Source organism: Tursiops truncatus, chromosome 1, assembly GCF_011762595.2.
Source record: "Tursiops truncatus isolate mTurTru1 chromosome 1, mTurTru1.mat.Y, whole genome shotgun sequence".
NCBI classification, from domain to species: Eukaryota; Metazoa; Chordata; class Mammalia; order Artiodactyla; family Delphinidae; genus Tursiops; species Tursiops truncatus.
In genome coordinates this window covers 157,918,041-157,940,305 of record NC_047034.1, presented here as the reverse complement: position 1 = coordinate 157,940,305, position 22,265 = coordinate 157,918,041, and the positions used below count along the sequence as shown (strand labels likewise).

General features: G+C 46.3%; 1 protein-coding gene across 4 annotated transcripts; it reads right to left on the bottom strand.

Annotated features, from left to right (window-relative positions):
• Positions 1 to 531: 531 nt before the first annotated feature.
• On the bottom strand, positions 532 to 21,793 carry AK2 (adenylate kinase 2). Of its 4 annotated transcripts, none has more exons than XM_033838523.2 (7): positions 21,629 to 21,786; positions 12,219 to 12,344; positions 10,316 to 10,426; positions 10,093 to 10,187; positions 4,897 to 4,969; positions 3,516 to 3,711; positions 532 to 1,431 (listed from the first exon to the last, which is right to left on the bottom strand). In XM_033838523.2, exons 1-7 carry the CDS (start codon positions 21,725 to 21,727, stop codon positions 1,427 to 1,429), a joined length of 705 nt encoding a protein of 234 aa, XP_033694414.1. In that variant the 5' UTR covers positions 21,728 to 21,786; the 3' UTR covers positions 532 to 1,426. The 4 variants fall into 4 exon arrangements, with proteins under 4 accessions (XP_033694414.1, XP_033694423.1, XP_033694405.1 ...); XM_033838532.2 differs by lacking the exon at positions 532 to 1,431 and adding an exon at positions 18,272 to 18,303 and having other exon boundaries at positions 3,345 to 3,711; positions 21,629 to 21,765; XM_033838514.2 differs by lacking the exon at positions 532 to 1,431 and having other exon boundaries at positions 3,345 to 3,711; positions 21,629 to 21,787.
• Between the last annotated feature and the right edge of the window lie 472 nt (positions 21,794 to 22,265).

The window sequence follows — 22,265 nt, the reverse complement described above, 5'->3', positions numbered from 1 at the left end:
AGGCAGCCAAGAATCTGGCTTAGGGATTAGAAGCACTGGCTTTCTAGGCTGCGGACAACTGTCTGCTCAATAATCATCCAGCCTGGCAAGAAGCAGATATTTTTTCTGTGTATCCTCGGTTCCAACTAGCATTTATCCAGTGTCTGTTGTGTGCCAGGCACCAAGCAAAAAGCTTCTTCTTGTAAATTTCATTTATTGCCAATGAGTCCGAGAAGGTGGCATCACCAGTCTCTTTTTCACATGGGAAACAGGAGCAGAGTAAATGATTGGCTGGGATTTGTCGTACATCCCCTGAACTCCAAGCACAGTTCTGGTCTCCACTAGACCAAGCTGCCTTGTCCTTGGGCTCAAGAAAATCCTGCAAATCAGCTGAAGGTCAAGAGGGTGCAGGCTCTTCTGACGAACATACGCTTGGACCTTCCTGCCTTCTCACGACTTCCAGTGACCACAAGATCCAGAATTCAATGTCAGATCCAGAATTCAGTCATTTTACTGGCCCACATTCCCTTAAAAAAATGCCACAACAGGGGATACAAACATTTAACACACTTTATTCATATAGGGGCTGAACAAGGCAGCATTTGGACAGTTAAGAAAGGCACCTCATTGAAAATAATACATCACAGTGTTGTTGAGTGATCCCAGTCACAGGATTTGAGGATGGAAAGGACAATCTTTGGATAAGGTCGCTTAGGACACTTGCTCATTTATTAAAAAGGGTCCTTTCACACGACATGGATGGAGGAAGGCAAGAGTGTGGGACTGTGGCATATGCTGGGTGGCTGTCGAGGGCTTAACCACGAGAGCCGGCGGGCTGGTACATCAGTGGTAAGTTGGGAAGGGAGTGAGACCAGCCTGCTCCACCTGCCTCATGACTCCAGTAAACCTGATTTGCTGAGCCACTACCCCCATGAACATACTCTATATCTCTTTCAAATGGGGAGATGACTTTTTGATCTCATGGTATGGGGAACCAGGGTTAGTAGTCAACTCCTGCCCTGTTCCAAGCTACAGGACAGACAGGACAACAGTGTGATTTCCAGCATTCCTGGGCTGGCATGAGGTTCTGATAAAAGCTGAGGTCTTAGGGCACTGGCTTTAAAAAATATCGTCACCAGTCTGGAGTAAATGACAACGTGATTCCTTAGAAATAATACTGCATCTCCCTGTTTCTATTTATACCCTCCAATCAGTGTTCTAAAAAATCAATTTTTCCCTTTGCTTATACTTTTTAAGGCTCCTACTCCATGGAAAAGAAGTTGCTTCACTACAGCACTGCTGCTCTTCCCATTCTCCTCTTGAGCTCTCACCACTCCGCCCTCTCCATCCTTACCCTGACCACCCCTCCCCTCTGCCCAGCACCTAAGAGCAGGGATCACGCCGCAGGGTGATGAGCAGTGGTGCAGTCTCGCCTGGCCTTCTGTTACTAGGCTGAAATAGAGAGGAAACAAGAGAGAACAAAATGGGTTTTTAAAAACCAAGTAAATATCAGAGAAGCTTGGCATGCACGCCCCGGCAACCAAATGCATTAAACACCGGACATTTCTCTGCCAGGTGAAAGCTCTCATGCCTGCTGAGGTTAAGGTTCTGGAATTAAACGAAGCAAAAATTGAATCGTACCTACCCCCAAAAGGGCATATGCAACCCCGACGATCTTCCAGTTTTCACTGATAGCCCAAAAATCACACGCACGTGTGTGCACACGTGAATGCATATAGACGGATGACAAATATCTGAGTAAGGATCACGCACACTCTATCAGCAAACATTCAAGGACCTCACCTTTGAGGCCAAATGCCTGCAACTGTCCCTACTCGAAGAGGAATCGACTCCAAGATTCACGAGGCCACCCTCACCCAGAGAAGGAGCCCAGATCCCCACAGACAGAGCTGACAGTTTTGGTTTCACTGCCCTTCCTTGTCCATTCCCAGAAGTCATGTGCTTCCCAGAAACACCCCATGCCAGATTGGGTTTCCGCTGAGAATGGATGGAGTTAGTTTACAGCCAGGGAAACAAGGCAGAGCAGAGTCAGCAGACACTCACTTGAAGCAGACAAAGAGGGACACGAGATGGCCACTCTGTCCACCTGCAAGCTGTACCCATAGCCAGCTTCCAGGTGGACAGAGGACAAAACCTCTGGCGGGCCCACAGACAGCAGGAGAACTCACGTCAGATGGGGACTGGACACTTTATAGTCCACTAAACTGAGTCAGCAGATTACACTGGGCAGGTGGCATTATTTATTGGACCTGCCACTGATTTTTTTCATGGTTTTTTTCCAGAGGCTGCTGTTTTTGTGGTCCCTCACAGCAGTCTATTAATTCATCTGTTTGCCCCAAATCAAACCAGAGACCAAAAGGCACAGCACGGACCTCAGGAAATGTTTAATAGCTGGGAGCTGAGGTTAAGAATAAAAGCTGGTTACTGCCATAGGTGATCTTATTTTTGGGGTGATCCTTTCTTGGGGAGACTGGCCACCACCATCATGACGTAAGGGGTGAAGGATTGGATCTGGAAGGGAGATGGTTTGAGTGTAAAAGGGATACATCTGATTTGGGTTTCACATCCTGCAGAGAGACTGGGTTTGAATAAATTCTAATCAAAACGATCCCAAAATGATCCTCAAATCACTGTTTTGTTCATACTTGGAAACAGAGGCGAACATTAAAAATAAAAACAAACCTACCCTGGTCTCTCTTTGGGGAAGTGGACTGGCTGCCCTCAGATGCCCAGCCTGGATGTTCAGAAGACTGTCTAAATTCAAAAGGACCTTTCACCTGGTTTAATTCTTTGGCAACAATTCAGTATTCAACACAGGTCCCGGATGATTCCTACTTTACAGAACCATGGTGCAGTTCACAGAAATATTCCAGCTTGGCCTGGCTCTTTCTATGCTGATACCCTCTCCCAGTTAATTTCTGGAATCTATAATGTAAGCGCCTTTTCCTTCCTGTTTAGGGGGAAAAAATTAATGATCCCTTTCCACACACTGACTCATTTGGCTTTTCATTACGGGTGAGAAAACAAATGGAATTTCTGGCCAACAGTCTGCCACTAGGAACTGTGGCCCTGCCTGACTTCATGTGACCCAGGACTTCTAATTAGCTGTTGGAGATGGGAAAAATACTAGGGAACTGGAATGCCTGGTAGATACCTGAGTTAGTTTATTTTGGTCAAAAAATAAAACCTAGAGTATGGCTAAAGAAATAAACAGCTAGTAAAGCAATCTTGCCTATAACTTAGAAAGTAGGAGAGTGTACACATACTTATACCAACACACTCATGCGCACACGCACACACGCCCACACACACAGATGAGATGAGAGTTGCACACACGCCAAAGATACATGAAGCAAGTGCTTTTTTAATCAGTACATCAAACGATACTCTTGCTGGCCTGAAGCAGCTTCCCTCTGCCTGCTCTGCCATTCCCGCCCACTCCTTCAACAGGGGTAGGAAGAAGAAAGAAGCTCCTTTCTGGACCCAACATTATATAAACATAACCAAGTCTTTACATGTGGCTTTGGAGAAGGCTGCTAGGATGCTTGCAAACACAACGTCAGGGGTCTGGGAGGCATCGATGGCAGAGTGGATCCCCCGTTTACTGTAGTACTCCACCAGCGGGGCAGTCTGAGTGTGATAGGCCTCCAGGCGGATTTTCAAGGCCTTCTCATTATCATCTGATCGGCGGACCAAGGGTTCCCCGGTGATCTGAGAACAGGAAGAGGGTAATGAAAGGCCAGGACTCAGCAAGTTCTCCTAATCCAATGCTGGATGCAGATCTGAGAGGCCGTCTGATCCCAAAGTCCGTCAGAGGGAAAGACAAGACAGTCTAGACCCCCTCCAATAAAGAACTATAAAGAACTTCACTATTCCCAGCAAGTTGGTCCCAGGAGCAGACGACTTGGTCCAGAGAAATCAGGGAGCCTGAAACAGCAACTGTGAGGAAAGGGCTGAGACAGGGGGACAGACAAGGTCTTTCTCTCATGGCTTGTGCTCAGGCTGTTCAGCTTCCAAGACAAACACTTCTAGGGTGAGAAACAAGAAAGACAGAGGCCCCTGAGACCAGGAGAATACATCAAAATCACAGATGCGGTAGCAATTAGGATCTTAGCTGCATAAGTATTCAGTGTTTTCACTGGGGTGCCGGCCTTCAACATTCTGAAAGTGGCAAGTGACAGGGAACACTGAGTGACAGAACTGCCAACTCTGTGAAACGTGACTAAGTTGCCAGATAGCTTTGGAACCTGTATGACCTGATGAACTTGTCTCATATGACAAAGGTAAATCCAGGAAATTCTTACTGTTGCCTGCGTGTTCTAAAACAGACAAGGTGAACTATTTATGGCAAATATTACAGTGTGAGACCCCCCTTTTACATCTGCAAACAATTAAAGACTGTCATAGGAACCTGGCAGTGTTAACCTGGCCAAGCTCTTCTGAATCTGTAGGGCACAGTACAGTCACTAGAGAGAGAAGATATTCTTCTGAAGCAGGACTGGTCAACAAACATCTCTTCAGTACTGTCCTTCCAACCGTGGCTCTAATCCGGGGCTTCCAAGCAGCCTTCTCCCGATTAGTTCACCATTTAGGTTGCCATGATGCCAGGAAGGGGCTGCTCTGGACAAAAGACAGGTACAAACTGGGCACTGGGAAGTGGCTGGCACTGGTGGCTACCTCAAGGTCAAGCAATAAACCACTTGGAGGGACACTCTAAAGATGAGCCACAGCCCATGTGATTTACGTGACAGCAATATTTCTCATGGTTAAGTTCGTAATATTGGTAGGAATAAGGGGAAAATGGGAAGAACAAAGGGAAGAAAGAAAAAAGAAAAAAAAGCGAAGTAAGAGAGAGGAAGGAAAGAAAAGGAAACTCCCCGTCCTGAATTTACATACATCATCTTTCATGGGCTCCTTTGGGGGGTTGAACTCCTCGTGGTAGGAACGGCCACTCTCGGGGTGAATCAGTCTGAAAGACAGCAAATGAACAGGAATCAGGCTGCCGGAACCCCAGGGGTCTCCAAGATGACAAGCACAGACAGAGAAGCTGGATGCAAGGACTTTAATCCAGCAGAGAACCTCGTTATAGGAATCTCTTGCTTAGGAAAATAACTGGGCATATGCCAGAGGGAGTATGTTTTCTCTCTTTTCTCTCTCTCTTTTTTTTTTTTGTGGTACGCGGGCCTCTCACTGTTATGGCCTCTCCCGTTGCAGAGCACAGGCTCCGGACGCGCAGGCTCAGCAGCCATGGCTCACGGGCCCAGCCGCTCCGCGGCATGTGGGATCTTCCCGGACCCGGGCACAAACCCGCATCTCCTGCATCGGCAGGCGGACTCTCAACCACTGTGCCACCAGGGAAGCCCTGTTTTCTCTTTTGACCCAACATTAAAATACGTGTCTGGCTGAAGAGGCTGGTATAATGACAGCCTAATTCGACTGTGTGAGACCATTCCGATTCAGGCCTTAAGCTGAATTCAGGGGCTACAGAGCAACGAGTCACGATCCCTGCTCACAAACAGTGATTAATTTAGAGGGGGAGACAAATGTGGAAATAAATAACTACAATAAATTTGGTAATCCTTTAAGAGATTTGGACAAAGTGCCATGGGGGACAGAGGACAGAGAAACTAACCTTATTTTCTAAACTAGTTTGGTTATAAAACCAGAAAGGTGCTATAGGAAAAACATGTGCTATGGATGCAGACATCAGCAGACAATGCTGAACAGCTCTGCGACCACACAGACACAGAAAGCCCAGCCATCAGAGGGAAATATTCAAGGCATCAGGGAAAACAACATATTAAGTCATAGAATAAAGAGCTCAAGAAGAAGCATTTACTTGGCACAGAATATGTAGCTGGCAGCTGCATCTCTGCCGTGTCCCCTTAAGCAACAAGCCCACGCTCCTGACTGGGAGTGGTCACACCACAGGAGCCCCGAAACCTAAGAAGGAAAGGAGGCAGGCCAAACACTGCTCGGCAGCTGGTGCCCACAGCTTCGCGTGGCTTCCCAATTCTATGCCAACCAAGGTCTGCTTATTTACCTGATGGCTACTCTCCTCATGAAGGTCTGTTAGGCCAGAGCTTCCCAACATTTTCCACCTCTTGGCATACACAGAAAGTACTCAGCGTGCTTGCTCTGGTGGCTGAGGGGGTCAATATCTCAGCACATCAGTTGGGAAAGTCTGGGTTAGACTATCGAAGCCACATGTTTGTAAAATGTGATACTGTGTTTTAATGACAGCATATTTTGGGGGGCCAAGTGGTCCATTTATAGAATGAGGTGGTCCATTTACAGCATGGGGGACAAGTTGATAGCAGAGTGAGTAAGTTACACTGAGTGGGCCTGTGACTGCAATCATGTAACACGAGGTTGGGCCCTCCTTTATTTGAGTTGCTGGAGGGGTTCCTCTGGTGCATCCACTGGGAAATGACACCCACTAGGAGACCCAAGGAGAGGAAGAGCAGAAGCTGCGGGGCTCAGCTACAGCTTTCCTTTGGGAAAGGCTGGGGGCATGAAGTTTCTATTTTTTTGGCCACGCTGTGCAGCATGCAGGATCTTAGCTCCCCAACCAGCACTGAACCCATGCCCCCTGCGGTGGAAGTGTGGAGTCTTAACCACTGGACCACCAGGGAAGTCCCTGGACCTTGTTTCTTCACCTTCTGGAAAGCACAGGGCACACAGCAGCCAGGCTGCAACAAACACAATTCTCTCCTCTCCATGTCTCTACATCAGCTCTTGCGCATTCCCAGATTCCCTCAGCCCTCCAGTTACATATAACACTGCTCCTTCCCCACTTCCAAGTATCATTTTAAGAAGAAGGCAAGATTCATTCCCTAGAAGGGAAAAGAAACCAATCTCCAAGTTCTTAAAATGGGACTGGTCTTAAGTACCAACCAAAACAGCTTTACAAGCCACTGAGCCTGGCCTGGATGCGGAGGTGAAGATGTGGAGGGATCGGGCTGGGATGCTACAGCCACTGCTACCTTGGGTGTGATACTTCAGACACCTGTTTTCTCATCCACAAAATGGGGATGGTACAAGACATTAGGCTAATGATACCAGAAAGCCAACAATGAATAGGTTAAAATCAAAACCCACCAGCCATACTTACGGCAAGAAATAAAATAATAACCCATAGAAGTGAGGTCAGAGCCAATTCTGAAGACATTTACAGTGGGGTCCTTATCATGTCAGATTTAAATAAGATCCATATTAAACTGGCTAGTTCCTGACTCTTTTTCTTGCAATGATCAGCATAGTGGATGAGGAGGCAGAAAGCAGGTTTTTGGTGCTAGTTCTGCCACTGACACGCAGTGGGCTTTGGAAAAACACCTTTACACAGTCTGACCTGTTCTGTTTCCTCCCCTGTAAGGGAGAGGGCCACACTACACCACTCACTTCCAAACCGAGAGACCGAGTCTTGCCTCTTTCGCCCTCTACAATTCTGGAGTTTGTTCTTCAGAAACTCTCAGTGCCCCACCAGCCAACCCCAGTCTCCATCACTTCACCGGTGGATCACATCAGGCTCCTCCAAGTAGGGTCCTTGTCTGTTTCTTATTTCCCTCAATTTAGCCTGTATACCAGGACCAAGCTAATGTTCTCAAAATGCTGTATCTGCCACAACGCCTAGTGGCTTAAGAACATCCCATGATTCCTGACTCAGTCATGTCTACCGTCTCTTCCTTGGCAGACCGTCCCCAGCCAGGCTCCCATTCCACCTTCCCAACCGCACTCATTCTACCACCCAGCCTCCCAGGCCATTTCTCCAGCGCTGGACAGACATTTTGCCAGAAGCCTTAGCTAGAGCCTCTCCCTCAATGCATACTCATTCTTGCCTCTACTCCCTTATGGGAAAGCCTCAGCAAAATCCTCTCTATCCAGGAAGGTCAAGTCAGACTTTACACCTGTCCTAGCCAGACTTCCCTCCCTGCCCCCAGGCTGTCTTCCTGGACCCCTACTGCACTAAACAGCCCAGGTTTCATGTAGGGATTGTAGACGCTCTGAGGTCAGACATGGGCACCAGCATATTGTTCTATATTCTCTACTGGTCCCCTGCTCCCAGAGCTGTGCCTGCACAAAGCAGGCACTTAGGAAGCTGAGCTGATCAGATCAAAGGCCCCTCGTGTCACCTAGTACTATTAACATCTGCTTTGCAATGTCCGGGACCCCAGCCCTGGTCATGTCCCTTCTTGTCAACCCTACTGCTTCTTGGACTACATCAACTTTGCTTGCCTACTCTGTGCCAGAGCAAAGAAACAAAATTCCTGCACTGAAGAAGCCTATGCAATAGCTGGAAACATGAAACCTGGACATTTGAAAAGAAAATTAATATAAGGTGGATCCCACTGTATCTAACACAGCCTTCCAGGAGAACACCTCTAACACTTACTCTGCTGCCTCTCTCCTTAAAGATATGGACTGCAGACACATGGAGAAAAATGTTCAACCTCATTAGGAAATCAAAGTAATAACATTTATAATCAGAAAACACTGCCCCCTTAATTTAAAAACTTACATGTCCTATGATGGCCAAAGCATGAATTTAACAATGGAAAACTGGAAGAACACAAATGTACAACAATCGGGGAACAATTAAGTAAATGATGGTTCATGTACTGTGAAATATCATGCAGCAATTAAAAATAATGGTCATGGAAGTCTGGTTCAGGATGGTAGGCTGACCACCTTCCTGAGGCTCCATTAAAGTGACTAAGGGGGCTTCCCTGGTGGTGCAGTGGTTAAGAATCCGCCTGCCCATGCAGGGGACACGGGTTCGAGCCCTGGCCTGGGAAGATCCCACATGCTGCGGAGCAACTAAGCTCGTGGGCCACAACTACTGAGCCTGCGCTCTAGAGCCCACGAGCCACAACTACTGAGTCCCAGTGCTACAACTACTGAAGCCCGCGTGCCTAGAGCCCGTGCTCTGCAACAAGAGAAGCCACCGCAATGAGAAGCCCGCACACCGCAACGAAGAGTAGCACCCGCTCACCACAACTAGAGAGAGCCCACGCACAGCAACGAAGACCCAACACAGCCAAAAATAAAAACAAATAAATAAATAAATTTTTAAAAAGTGACTGAGGGATTAAAAAAAAGCTATATAGCCCATAATAAGGACAAGAATGGGAGGGTCTGTTAGTGGTTGAGAGCTTCCCACATATTTTTGGAAGGCATAAAGCAGATGGTAGCGCGGTAGTGAAAGAGGGCTGAGGAAACTGTAGCCTAAAGCAGTGGCACTTTTTAGGAGCAAACTCATCAGAAGCAGAAGCATTTCTGTGTTCAACGTTAACTACTATAGTGAAATAAGCACTTTAAAACAAAACACGCAAAAAAATTATAGAGTTATTCGCTAAGCTGGCTGTACCATGAGCAAGTTTTTCCTCAATTTTCTAAACTGTATAGATGGTCCTATTATTTTTATAATAAAAAGCCTACAGCAAGGTATGGCAACTTCAACTGAAATCGGACTTAAAAAGCACTAAAATGGAGATACAGATGTAAGAAATTTCGTATTTCTTTTTTTTTTTTTTGCGGTATGCGGGCCTCTCACTGCTGTGGCCTCTCCCACTGCGGAGCACAGGCTCCAGACGTGCAGGCTCAGCGGCCATGGCTCATGGGCTCAGCCACTCCGTGGCATGTGGGATCTTCCCAGACCGGGGCACGAACCCGTGTCCCCTGCATTGGCAGGCGGACTCTCAACCACTGCGCCACCAGGGAAGCCCAGGAATTTAGTACTTCTTAAGCACCCAGGTAAGCAAGGCTCTGAAATATGCACAACATGCTATCTACCATGCACGATGGGTCCTCGAAGCAGGTACTATTACTTCCTCTCTACATATGAGGAAACAGCCTTAGGGAGGTTAAGAAACTTGCCTAGGGTTCAGAGTTAAAAGATGACAGGACTGAGTTGCTGCTGGACTTCAGATCCCTTGCTCTTCCTTCCATATCCCCATCCCATGTCACCACATAAGGTCAATCCATGTGGAAACGGCACTAAGCTTCATGGCTGGGATTAGGCCGGAGCAGTTCCTGTCGTCTGACAAAGCTCTGAGGAAGCATGAAAAGAAGGGACCTTCAGGGGACAAATACCTTCCTGTGATTCTCCGGATCAGCAGAGAGTCTGGGATGCTGAATTCAATCACAGAATCAAGCTTCTCTTTCCTCTTCTCCATGAGGTCATCAAGCTGTAAAAAAGCGTGTGGCCCACCTAAGCTACCAGAGCTTGATAAGACCCATTTCCCTCAAAGGAATAAAGAGATAGAGGGCCAGGATTTGCTTTCATGCAATGGTCATACAAAACCAAGCCACTCACCATTTCTGCCTGCCTCACAGTCCGAGGGAAGCCATCTAAAAGAAAACCATTTTTGCATGGAGGCGTCTCCAAATTCTTCTCAATGAGCTCCACGACCATTTCATCGCTCACCTGGAAGTCAAGAACAAAACAATCTTGGGGTTAAATCCATTAACTAGGTGGCATTAGCCCAACTCCAGGGTCATAAGTTTATGTCTGTATAACCTGATTACTAAACAGGTTCTTGACCCCAAAGAAGCAAAAATCAGAGCAAATATGGAGTGGCTGCATTTGGAAGATTCAGTTTCATGATTATTTCTGTGGTTGCCATATACACATTCTCTTCCCTTGAGATTCTCCTGTGTCCCAGTAATCTGGGTGAGGGAACAGGAATGCCTATCACCCCACCAGGAGACCCCCATTTCTTAGGTCCTGAAGGCCCCTCTGGCCATTAGTCAGAGTCCTAGCAATCAGATAACAGCTCCTCAGCAATCAGCTGTCTTCAAGACGTAAGTGAGGACATATGGCTGAGAGACCACCTGAGGAGGGCTCTAGGAGAGAATGGGGGTTGACCAGAATTGTAGAAAGGCACCAACTTTTCCTGTTTCACAATTTTGATTGGGCTAGCAGTAAAGCAACCCAGGCGGTCTCAGACAGGAAGCAACAGAGAAGTTCACTGACCTTGGCAAGACTGGTTCAGAACCAAGGAACCAAGAAGCCAGCCCAACACTCCTCTGAGCCCCTCTAAAAACCCCAACAAGGATCCTTCCTAGCTTCCAAAAACCAATTTTCCTCCTGGGCTTTCACTGCAAGAAAAGTTCCCTGCCAGTATTAGAGTGAAGGCTGCCCATTTTGGTAGCTAATGCTCTTATCTCCTGGGACCAGCTGTGAACTTGGGGACAAAGTATAAGCTCTGCGACTAAGTGAAGGCTGGAGATAAGTAATCTCATTGCCACAACCCAAATTTTCTCAGTATGGGATCTTCCACCAAGACCCAAAGTCCAAAATATCTAGCTTTATGGCTTGACTTACGGCCTCATTAACATGAAGGGAAAGCTAGAAGTAAAGGGGCAGCTGGGCGCACAGGCAGGGCTACCCCAGGTCCAGAATCTCAAAGCCTGACGGGAGGCCCAGCACCCGCCCCAACCAACATTCTAAGATACGTAAAGACCAGAGAGCCAAGCACAAAATGACTTCTTCCCAAGGCCAAGTCCCAGAATAACTCAGTTACTATTAAGCTCTGGCACTAATCAAAAAACATTTAGTAGGTAATAAATTGTACTTCTCCAATCAGATCAACTGGACTAAAAACAAGAGGAAATGCTATTATATTCACCAAATAAGAAGGATTACTTTTGTCAACTGCCAAGCAACCCCTCTGTTAAAAGACACAGAACAGAATCACAAAAGTAGATTAAAAACACTTCTGAGACTTCCTGAGTCCTCTCTTGAATCACCCTTGAGTTAGGGCCTAGGGATGGCAGTTTCATTCTTGGTCTTAAAACTGGGTATTTTTAAAAAAAAAAAAGTAAAAAACAAACAAACAAACAAAAAAAGCTGGGTATATTACAAAATGTGCCGGCACAAAGGAACTTCAAGAGTACCGTGAATAAAATAAGTGTCATAAATTCAGAATGAACCAAGTAACTTGCTACTGTAAAAGTTCATATAATGTGCCAGTTTGTTAAAACACCCCGCAGCACAGGGCTGTCCAACAGAACTTTCTACAATGATTAAAATGTTTTATATCTGTGCGGGCTAGCAACAACTTGGAATGTGGCAAGTGAAACTGAGGAAGTTAATTTTAAATTAAATTAAATTAAAATTAATTTCAGTAGTTACATGTAGCTGGTGCTCACCCTATTAAGCAGGGCAGATCTAGACTCTGAGGAATATCAACATTCACTGGTACCACCAAACCTACCAGTTTCCCGGCATCCATAGTGGCCTTCAGCTTTTTTCCCAGCTCTGAGCCAGAAGCCACCATGGCTCTCAGCATGTCCCCAGTAGCCAAATGGCAGACACAGAAGTTTTCAGCCAACTTGGGTGCCTATGAAGGGGAAGACAAAAAACAAGATATGGTTAACAGTGCAGGCCTTGGAGTTAGACTGCCTGGGTGTGAACCTGGCCCTGCCACTTACTGGCTATGTGAACTCTGACAAATGCCTATTTCCTTACCTGTAACTGGGATAAAAGTACCTTACATTATATTCTAACATATGACTATAGGGTTGTAGTTAAGAATTACATGAGATAATACATAGGCACTTAAAACAGTGCACCTAGCACAGGAAGCCATCATAAATATCAGCTATTATCACTACTTCCACTAGACACACTAGTGACACATAAGCCTCAGTTTCCCCATTATAAATGGGAAAAACAGAAACAGCAGTACCAACACTTCACACGGTTGCTCGGAAGTTTAAAAGAGTTCATGTATATAAAGCACCCGGCACAATGCCTGGCATGTAACGTGCTGAATGAATATTCGCCAGAGGGATGGACGTGTGGCTGTCAAGTACTGTGGTCACCAGTGTGGGAGGCAGCTGGAGCCAGGCGCGGAAGTCTCCCTCAGGCAGACTCGGTTCTTCCCTTCCCTGTCTCTAGGGTACCTGCATTATCTGGGCCAAATCACTTAACCTCTCAAGAGGCTCAGTTTTCTCATTTGTCTAAAATGAAGGCAAAAAGTCTCTGTCTCAGAAGGTAGCTGTGAGGATCAGATGAGATATATACATGAAGAGCACCTGGCAAACAGTAAGTGCTTAGCAGCTTTAGGGAGCAGTATAGCCTTTTGGCTAAGAGCATGGGCTTGAGAGTCAAACGCCTGGGTTTCAGACACCAGGTTCACCAATGGCTGGTTATGTGACGTGAGAAGAATTATATCACTTTTCTAAATTTTAAATTTCCTCTAGGTATAATGGAGATGGTAATAGTACCTATATCACTGGGTTCATGAGATTATATAGAATTCCACATATGCAGGGCCAGGCACTTTGTAAGTGCTCAGTGAACATCAGCTGTTACTGTAATCCCTGTCTTAATTCCATATTCATTCATACAGAAAGAAAATAGTAATACTTCGAAGATGCCTCTTCTAAGAACCTTGCTGGGTACCAGGGAAACAGATGAATAGGAGACGCAGACTCTGTCCTCCATGAGTTCATAGTTTGGTGACTATACCACAGAATGAAGACTAGAAGAGAAGAGACGCTGGAGAGTCCGACATTGGTTTTGTAGTGGCAAAAAAGAATGCAGAATTCATGAGGAATAGAATCAGTTCAAGGAGCTTAACACTTTGCTTTCTGGTTCAATTGTTTTGGGAAAGAAGTAGGGTGGGAACCTTGCTCAAACCAGTTCATTGGGAGCTTTCTTAGGTGCACATGGTAAAGGCTAAATAGATAGGGCTCAGGGCAACAGTGCTGGTTTGTGACTCATGGACTGATTCAGCTCAGAGAACTGACTTCATAGCAAAATGGAACCCAGATGAGGTATTTAAAACCGCACTTGGGAAACCAGTGAAGGTCAGGACGCTCTGGTGATGGAAAATCTTCTGGTCCTTCAGGCTGGCACAGTGGCCACAAACCCAGAGAGCTGTGCTTTTCTGCCGATCTTTCTCCTTGGTTGCTGAAATTAACTTGGGTGAAAAATTGGGAGGTCAGGCTTGTTCCAGGGGAAAGAGTAACCAAAACACCAGAGAAGAGCTGTTAGCACCTAACCTCCCAATTTTTACCACTCTAAACCATAGGACTCTTCTGTGCTATTTCAGGTGACTAGATTCTACAGCTGTGTGGAAGCACACTCCCAGAGGGAAGACGCGGCATGGCGGAAGACTAACTCCTTCTTTTCTTGCTGGCTGCACGGAAGTCAATGGGGTGGGCTGCAAAGAGCATGAAATTTGGAGTCAGACAGATTTGCACATGACCCCTGGCTGCCCTCAATAGCTTTATGACCTTTGGCTAGTTACTTAATTTCTCAGAATCTCAGTTCCCTTACCAGTCAAATAGGGATAATGTCTACTCCATAGGGCTGTTGTGAGGATAAAATGAAATAAATATATGAGACACACCGTAGGCATTCAGTAAATAAAAGACCTCCTTTCAAGGTCTTTCTTTTTTGCATTACTCTTTACTTGCAAACTACAGAAGAAGCCTGATGAAATAGCTGTATTTCATTCCCCTTACACTTCACGCTTATACTTTTTTTAGAGGAATGCTTCTCCTACTCCAAACCACCTGAGGGTACTGCTAAAATGCAGATTCTGATTCTACAGGGTGGGCCCTGAGCATCTGCATTTTAAACAAGCTTCCAGGCCTGGCTGTGCTGCAGACCCCTGGACCACACTCAGCTGCTGCTGAGGCCCTGAGACACATGTGTCTCACTAGCCATGGGCTACTGTTGAGCCCAAGAAATAGGCCCCCCATCTGTAGGAGAAACCTGTGGTTTGGGAAGGGCGTGTGGTTCAGAATGGCTAAAACCACTAGGGAGGCAGCATGGTGAGGTTAGTGTTCTCAAACATCAGTGTATTATCACAATCACCTGGGGCACTTGCTAAAAATACAAAGCCAGGCCCGCCCTTGAAATGTATGATTGAGTGGTTTTCCGGTAGCATGGTGGGATTCTGACGCACACAGATTGTGAAGCCCTGGGGCAGGGGTGTAAGACTGGGTTTTACAGTGGTACAGATCCGGGATTTACAGTTTACTCACTGTGTCACCTTGAACAAGATATATAGGCTTAAGGCCTTGGTTTCTTCATCTCTAGAGTACAGTAAGTCCCCTACATATGAACCTTCAAGCTGCAAACTTTCAAAGATGCAAACGTGCGTTCACATGTCCAATCATGTAAGTTTACGTGTCTGGCATACATTGTCACGTGCGTGCATCCTCTACAAGTGGCTGCGCTTTTGTGTACTTTACCGTACAGTACTGTATAGAGTACAGAAGTAAAGTGTCTTTATTTCAAGCCCAGAGTGTCCTGAAACAAGTGTAAAAGCAGCGGTGATGTAGCTGGTACTGCTAAGAAGCGCCAGGAACTGGAGGCCCAGAGAAAGGACGGAGACAGACAAGAGGAAGAAGTAACTGCAGAACCGAAGAGATTCACGACGCAGGAAATGGCAACGGGATTTTCTTTATTTGAGGAGGCACTGTTAGTTTTTGAGGCACAGCACCTGAAAGTAGAATGGTACACGAAGATTGCAGCAGCCGTTCAGAATGCAATCCAGAGGTACTGTACCATCTATGACGAGAAAAAAAGAGGTACTACCCAGACATCACTGGATCATTTTTTCAAGAGGGTAGATAGAGTTGAATCCAGCAAGGAACCAGAACCTGTGCCATCGACGTCAGGCGTGAGTGAAACTGCAGCTCGCCCTCCATCTCCTATAGCTGACGATCCTTCAGCTCTACCATTTCCCACCTCCTCTCCCTCCTCCAGTCAGTAACTCTTCTTGCCTGTTCACCCTATGACACTGTATGCCAGCTGTTTGTACTGTACCACTGTACTTTTCAAGGTACTGTACTGTATGATTAAAAATGTCTTCTTTGTTTTATTTTTATGTATTACTGGTGTGAAAAGTATTATAAACCTATTACAGCACAGTACTATATAGCTGATTGTGTTAGTTGGGTACCTAGGCTAACTTTGTTGGACTTACGAACAAATTTGACTTACCAACGCGCTCTCGGAATGGAGCTCATTCGTATGTAGGGGACTTACTGTACAGACAACAATGTCTACTTTCAGAGCTGTTATGGGGATTTGGCAAAATCATATACGCAAAAGAATCCAGCATAGTGCCTGGCATTTAGGGAAATAAAGGGAAAATGTCAGTCTTTAAGATTTGATTTAATCAAGCTCACTTGTTTTCTTACCTCGAAATCATCTTTCTACTGCTGTCTTTCCCACTTCCACCTCCAATGCTTCTGTACATGCAGCTGCAATCATCTCCTAAAATACTGCTGGACATACTACCCACCCCCCAACAAACATACATTCAGAAGCCTCAACGTTCCCCCAGGGCAACAGGGGAGAAGTCCCCATACCTTAGTCCAGCACTCAGTGTCGTCCACAACCAACTTCCTATACCTCCCAATCTACTCAAATTTGCCTCCACAAGTCCCCTACCAGGATGCCCCGCACAACGGCAAACAGCTGCTCCATATATGCTTTCCAATTACATAACATAAGCCTCTCCATGGACCTCGGCTCAAGATCCTCTCTATGCAAGAATGCCCTCTCCCTTCCTCCTACTGGTCCAAGCTCTACCCTCCTCTGTAGTCAAATTCTGAGCATATCTCTCCCACCAAAAACCCTCCCCAACTACCCTTTCTTTCTCCAAGAAGGAATCATATCAACATCAGTTAACTGGGTGTTTGCAAGATGCCAAGCAATTTTTCCATGCATTGTTTTACAGTATTTAATATGTATAATACATAACAAATATGTTAGGTAGTAACTATTTTTATGTGCATTTTACAAATGAAATTCAGAGGCTAAGTTGCCCAAGATCACAAAGCTAGTAACAGCAGATCTGGCAACTGGCCTCGAGACTGTCGAGCCCTAGCTCTTATCCATGACACCACATGGCTTTACTAACACCCCCACCCCCCCGCCAGAGCCTTAGTGGCTGTCCTTGGGGAAGTGTGTGTATATGTGTGGAAGGGAGCACAAGGCCTTCACAGTGCTGGCAATGTTCTGTTTCTTCATATGGGTATAAGCTACACAAGTGTGTTCACATGTGAAAATTCATCAAGCTGCCCACCTAGGATATCTGTACCTTTCTCTATGTATATTATACTTCAATTAAAAAGTTTTTTAGGGCTTCCCTGGTGGCGCAGTGGTTGAGAGTCCGCCTGCTGAGGCAGGGGACGTGGGTTCGTGCCCCGGTCTGGGAAGATCCCACATACCACGGAGCGGCTGGGCCCGTGAGCCATGGCCGCTGGGCTTGCGCGTCCAGAGCCTGTGCCCCGCAATGGGAAAGGCCGCAGCAGTGAGACGCCCACGTACCACAAAAAAAAAAAAAAAAAAAAAAAAAAGTTTCTTAAAAGCACAGAAACTTGTGTTTGAATTTCAGCTCTGCCTGTTAACTGACCATGTAACCTCAGGCCAGAGATCCTTTAATCACTATAAATTGGATATATTAGTACCAACATCACTGGGTGTGTAGGAGGAAGAATGGAAGATTCTCAACAAATTATAGTTCTTTTCTAACCCTGAACTGTCCTAGCATTTGTCAGTCATTCATCTCACACTTCCCATATGGTACTCTGCACTAGTAAGGACTGCTTGCATGCATGTTCATTTCCGCCCCTACACCTAGACTGATAGCAAAGATAAGATGGTAATGCTGTTCAAGCATCAGTCACGAATTCAAATCCTATCTTTGCTACTTTACGTATGTCCTGGGGCAAGATACACACTGGGCCTCAGTTTACCAGGCAAAGGCAAAGATAACAACAGGACCTTCCTCCTAGGGCTGCAGGATTAAATCAGATGATACCTGTAACATCTTTGGCTGTGGGGGGTAGGGTCTGTCACATAACCCAGCAAAGGGTGACTATTTTGCAATATTAAACCCTCTTGAGGGCAAGGGCTGCCCTGCATCTCTAGCATGGAACTTATCCAACAAAACATGCATAGGGCAAGAGACAAATCTAACCCAGGGCAGCAGATAGCAGCAGAAAGAGCAGGAGCTTTGAAGTCATTCAGATGCAAGATCAGCCAATTACTTGCCCTGTAACCTAGAGCACAAGCTCTTTGAGCTTTAGTTTCTCTACCTGTAAAAGGGGGTGTAAGAGCATGGGTCTCACAGAGTTGTTTTTGCACTGTGAGCGTCAGTGCACTGACATAACTGACAGAGCCTGACCTGCAAGATGGCAGCTGACGGCCTAAGTGTGCTGGCCTTGAAGAACTGGTGTCAGCTGGACACATGGAAGAAACTATGAAAGGGGCTGGCAGAAGAAACAGAAAACATACCCGTTTTGGCCACACCATAGGAACATCTAACCCTAAAAGGGAGACAGGGAAGTAAGGTTATTTAAACAAAACAACAAATCCAGTGTTCCAGGTGTTTTAGACATTATTATGTTGATGCAAAAGCAGGTAGTTTAAAAATGTTTAACTATTTTAGTTAAAAATAAAAAGTTGTAAAAGGAAACAGATTATTTCAGTCATGCCAACATTAAATACCTAAAATACTGAGTTATGCAGGTATAAAAGGAAGCACTAGTGGGAAGAAAACAAACATTACTGAGCAGGCACTAGGCACTAACCCAGGTTAGGATTTTACATCAAAGATCACAAACATTTACCAGGCAGGCAACACAAATGAAGTGGGTCAAATAAAGCAACAGGCAGCGAAGAGGGCTATGCAGGGGACAGGAGAGCACATGGACCACCCAAAGTGGCATCCCCACTCAACTGCGTGCCACGCTGGAATGGAGGCCCAGAACCACCAGATCTGACTTCTCAAGAGAAACGAGAGCTCTGGATTTTTAAGTGAAATTTCACAACTGAAACCACTGTGTGGTCAACTTATTATTTTGAAAGCTGACAAATTATAGGAATAAATCAAGCACTTAACCTACCCTTACTGTACAAACCATACCAAATAGTAGGTGAGAAGTTTCTCTTTATTGAAATATTTCAGCTAATAAATGAAAAGGGAATGATATAAGTAGAACATCACCATTTTGCCACGCACAGTGAATTCCTGGACCCGGGCACTGAACACTAGAGATAAGCAGACACAGTATGCCTCCTAATGGACAGCACACCACCACCTGTGATGTAGTTGGGTCAAAAATTGAACCCAGATCTGGTTGTTTTTTTTACAGGAAAGAAAGAGGAAGATGTTAAGTATGGCATGGGGATACAATAAAAAAATTCTCAGAAAGAGGGATACTCCCAGAATAAACAACTTCCACAAAAAAGCTGCAAGGAAAAAAAAGGGGGGGAAACCTGTAAATTAAAAGGGACTTGAAATGATCATATTTGTGAGACAAATGAATGGAAATGTAAACATTTGCTGTTATTATTGTTTTTAGGGGATAGTGTGCTTGTTTACAAAAAAGAATTCGTCTTTTAGAAATACACATTGAAATATTTACAAATGAAGTGTTACAATGTCTGGGAGCTGCTCTAAAATAATCTGTGAAGGGAGAGTGGATGGGGAAGGAATGGCCACCAGCTGATGGTAGCTGGGCTGGATAATGGGTACATGGGGGCTCATTACACAATCCTGTCTTCTTCTGTGTATTCAAACTCTTCATAATAAAAAGCTGGGGTGTGTCTGCAGGCTAAATTCTGCTGCAGGCTGCCACTTTGCAACCTCTGATTTAGGAACACTGTTCTTTAAAACTCCATTAAAACTACAACCACCAGTATTCCTATTGTTTCAGTTATGGAGAGAAAGGTGTACAGAGGTTAAGTGACTTGTGTAAATCTTACCCTTAAGTCCCAGCCCTAATCACATCTCCTCGACTTCTACAAGGCCTTCTCTGACCAACTCCCATCATACATACACCCTTATAAATCAGCTCATAGGATAATTTTCTTCAAAACTTCCTGAAAACATTACCCTTTACACCGAGATACAGCTGAGTTGGGGGGTGGGGGGATGTGTTACTAAGATAGGGAGTCAATAATTAGTGAACATCTAGTATGTGCCAGGTTGTCAGCTAGGTGTGCTTTACACACATATATAACATAATTTTCCAGTATCCTTGTTAACTTTTGGTCTAGAGGGGCAAGGACCTTATCAGTTTTCTTTACTGCTCTGTCTCCAATGTTCGGTGCTCATGACATGTTGAATGAGTAAGGTTAAGTATTAGCCCCATTTTTCAGGTGAGAGCAGTGAGGCTCAGAAGTTACAAAGCTTGCTAAACTATAAAGCCCTTGTCTCAGCACAGGGATGGGTTGTCCATTTCACAACTACTGAAATTATTAACTTCAATATGAACTAAGAGAAAACAACTGATGCATTTGAGCTACCTCGTTTATCTCGGTCACTCCGCAAAAGTCCGTAGAGTTTGGGATTAAACATTCCTAAACTGCAGGTTACCTAATAACTGAGGGTGGTAGCAACAGGAAAGAGGAGCATTCAATGTTACTGAGGACAAGGGGGTTGGGTAACAATGACCCTCAAGGGCAAATCGGCTCTGGCTATAGAGAGAAAAGGGGAAGTGGTCTTTCTTCACCTAGTAGACACAGCCAAAAAGCGAAGTCACAGGAATGAACTGAATCTCTAAGACTCCCCTTCTCCTCATCACCCACATGAATCTGTGTTCATCCATTTCCAGTAACCTCATCAAATAATGTGCTGGGTGTCACAGGAGCCCCAAGAATGAGTAAGACAAATGATCTGTCTGTCAGGACTTTGCAATCTTTGCAAGGGCTCAGAAGAGGGGGCATAGAGCAGCACCCAGAACCCCATTCCCTTAGCAGATCAGACTTTCAGGAATTCCCTCTTTAGACCCTAACAGCAAGGAAAAACTTGAGGGCGGGGGGGGGGGCAATGCCAGACCCCAGGCAGGAGGAGGATATTGATAATCCAACCTATGGGCTTCGAAATCCTAAGTGAGATCATAAATCCCAACCTTGATCTATGGGCCCATTATGTCCCAGGTGCCAAGTGAGGCCCCACGGTCAGCAGAAGGTAACTTCAGACTCCAATCACTCAGAGCCCTGAGGTTCCAGGCTCCATGAAGTCAATTTTGCTAACCTGAGAAAGCCGCCTGACCTCTCTGAGCCTGTTTTCTCACCTGTATATTGAGGTACTCTCTCCCATCCCCCCAACTTAACTGTCTCAGGCAGGTCATACCTCATTTCTCTTAGCAGTACTCCTAACCAGCACAGGCCAGCTCCCGCTTTCCCCCATGAGTGGGAGACGCTACTCCACCTTCAGGCATTAGTCATTACCAGAAACGTCCCCCTACCCCGAGTGCCTGGAACGTAACCCTCGACAACCCACTACCAAATCGCAGGCAATCTGGGGTCCCTGCGTCCACTCGGGTTGTGTAACCTACATGCCTCAGCCCAGGGCGCACCTTACCCTTCAAATCTTCCCAGCTTCTAAACCCTTAAGGGATCTAATCAGTCCTTAGGATCACCTAACACGGCACCTCAAACCTGGGTCCCTCAAGAACTCTAACTCAGACTCCCTCGACCTCCAATGTGGACCCTCCCCCAAATACCTGCTAGAACCCCAGACTCCAGCCAGGGTACCCCTCCAGGCTTCAGCCAGCGGCCCGGCTCAGGGGCGACCCAGACCTCTGGCAGCCCTGACCTTGGAGTCCCACGGGCTCTGCCGACAAGCCCGGCTCAGCAACTCACCTGGGTACCCTTGCCGGCTCCGGGCGGCCCCAGAAGCACGGCCCGGATGCCTTCAGGAGACTCTCTAGCCGGTTCGGCCATGGGAACGTTGGGAGCCATGGCCGCCGAAACCTCTGGCTGCTCAACCAGCCGGCAGTCCTCCCAAGTCCACCGCTTCCAGGCCAGCGCGCCACGCACGCCACGCACGCCCCGCTCGCCGTTCACACTGGCCCGTCGACACGTCCATCAGCCCACTCCGCCCACCCCTGAGAGCGACGGAAACTTCCTCTTACCAACCACTCAGCGATACTGGGGAAGGCTGCTTTTGATTGGACAGAATCGGTAACGGAGTAAGGAAGGGGAGGGCCATCACGGACGCGGGTGTGGGGCGCGCGGCGGGTATGCGGAGTGGGCGGGAAAACATGAAGCAAACCTAGAGGCCCGGCTGGGAGTTCTAGGTTGGCTTTTGACAGTTAGTGACACCGGCAACCCCAGTGAAGTCCTATAAAATTGCCCGTGGGAGTACAAATGGGTGAAATCAGTCTTAGAAGACAAATTGGCAAATATGTATCAAATATCCTTTGGTCCAGCAATTCCACTTCCAGGAACTCAAAGGACATAATCTACGATATACGTGAAGATCTGTCTCACAAAGATA

What these genes read in the sequence shown, in the direction of transcription:
- AK2 (XM_033838514.2), bottom strand. Translation starts at nt 21,727, where the DNA reads ATGGCTCCCAACGTTCCCATGGCCGAACCGGCTAGAGAGTCTCCTGAA. An exon ending in GAGCCGGCAAGGGTACCCAG is followed by an intron (nt 12,345 to 21,628) that starts GTGAGTTGCTGA and finishes TCCCCTTCATAG; the next exon opens with GCACCCAAGTTGGCTGAAAA. An exon ending in ATCCGGAGAATCACAGGAAG is followed by an intron (nt 4,970 to 10,092) that starts GTATTTGTCCCC and finishes GCTGTCTTTCAG; the next exon opens with ACTGATTCACCCCGAGAGTG.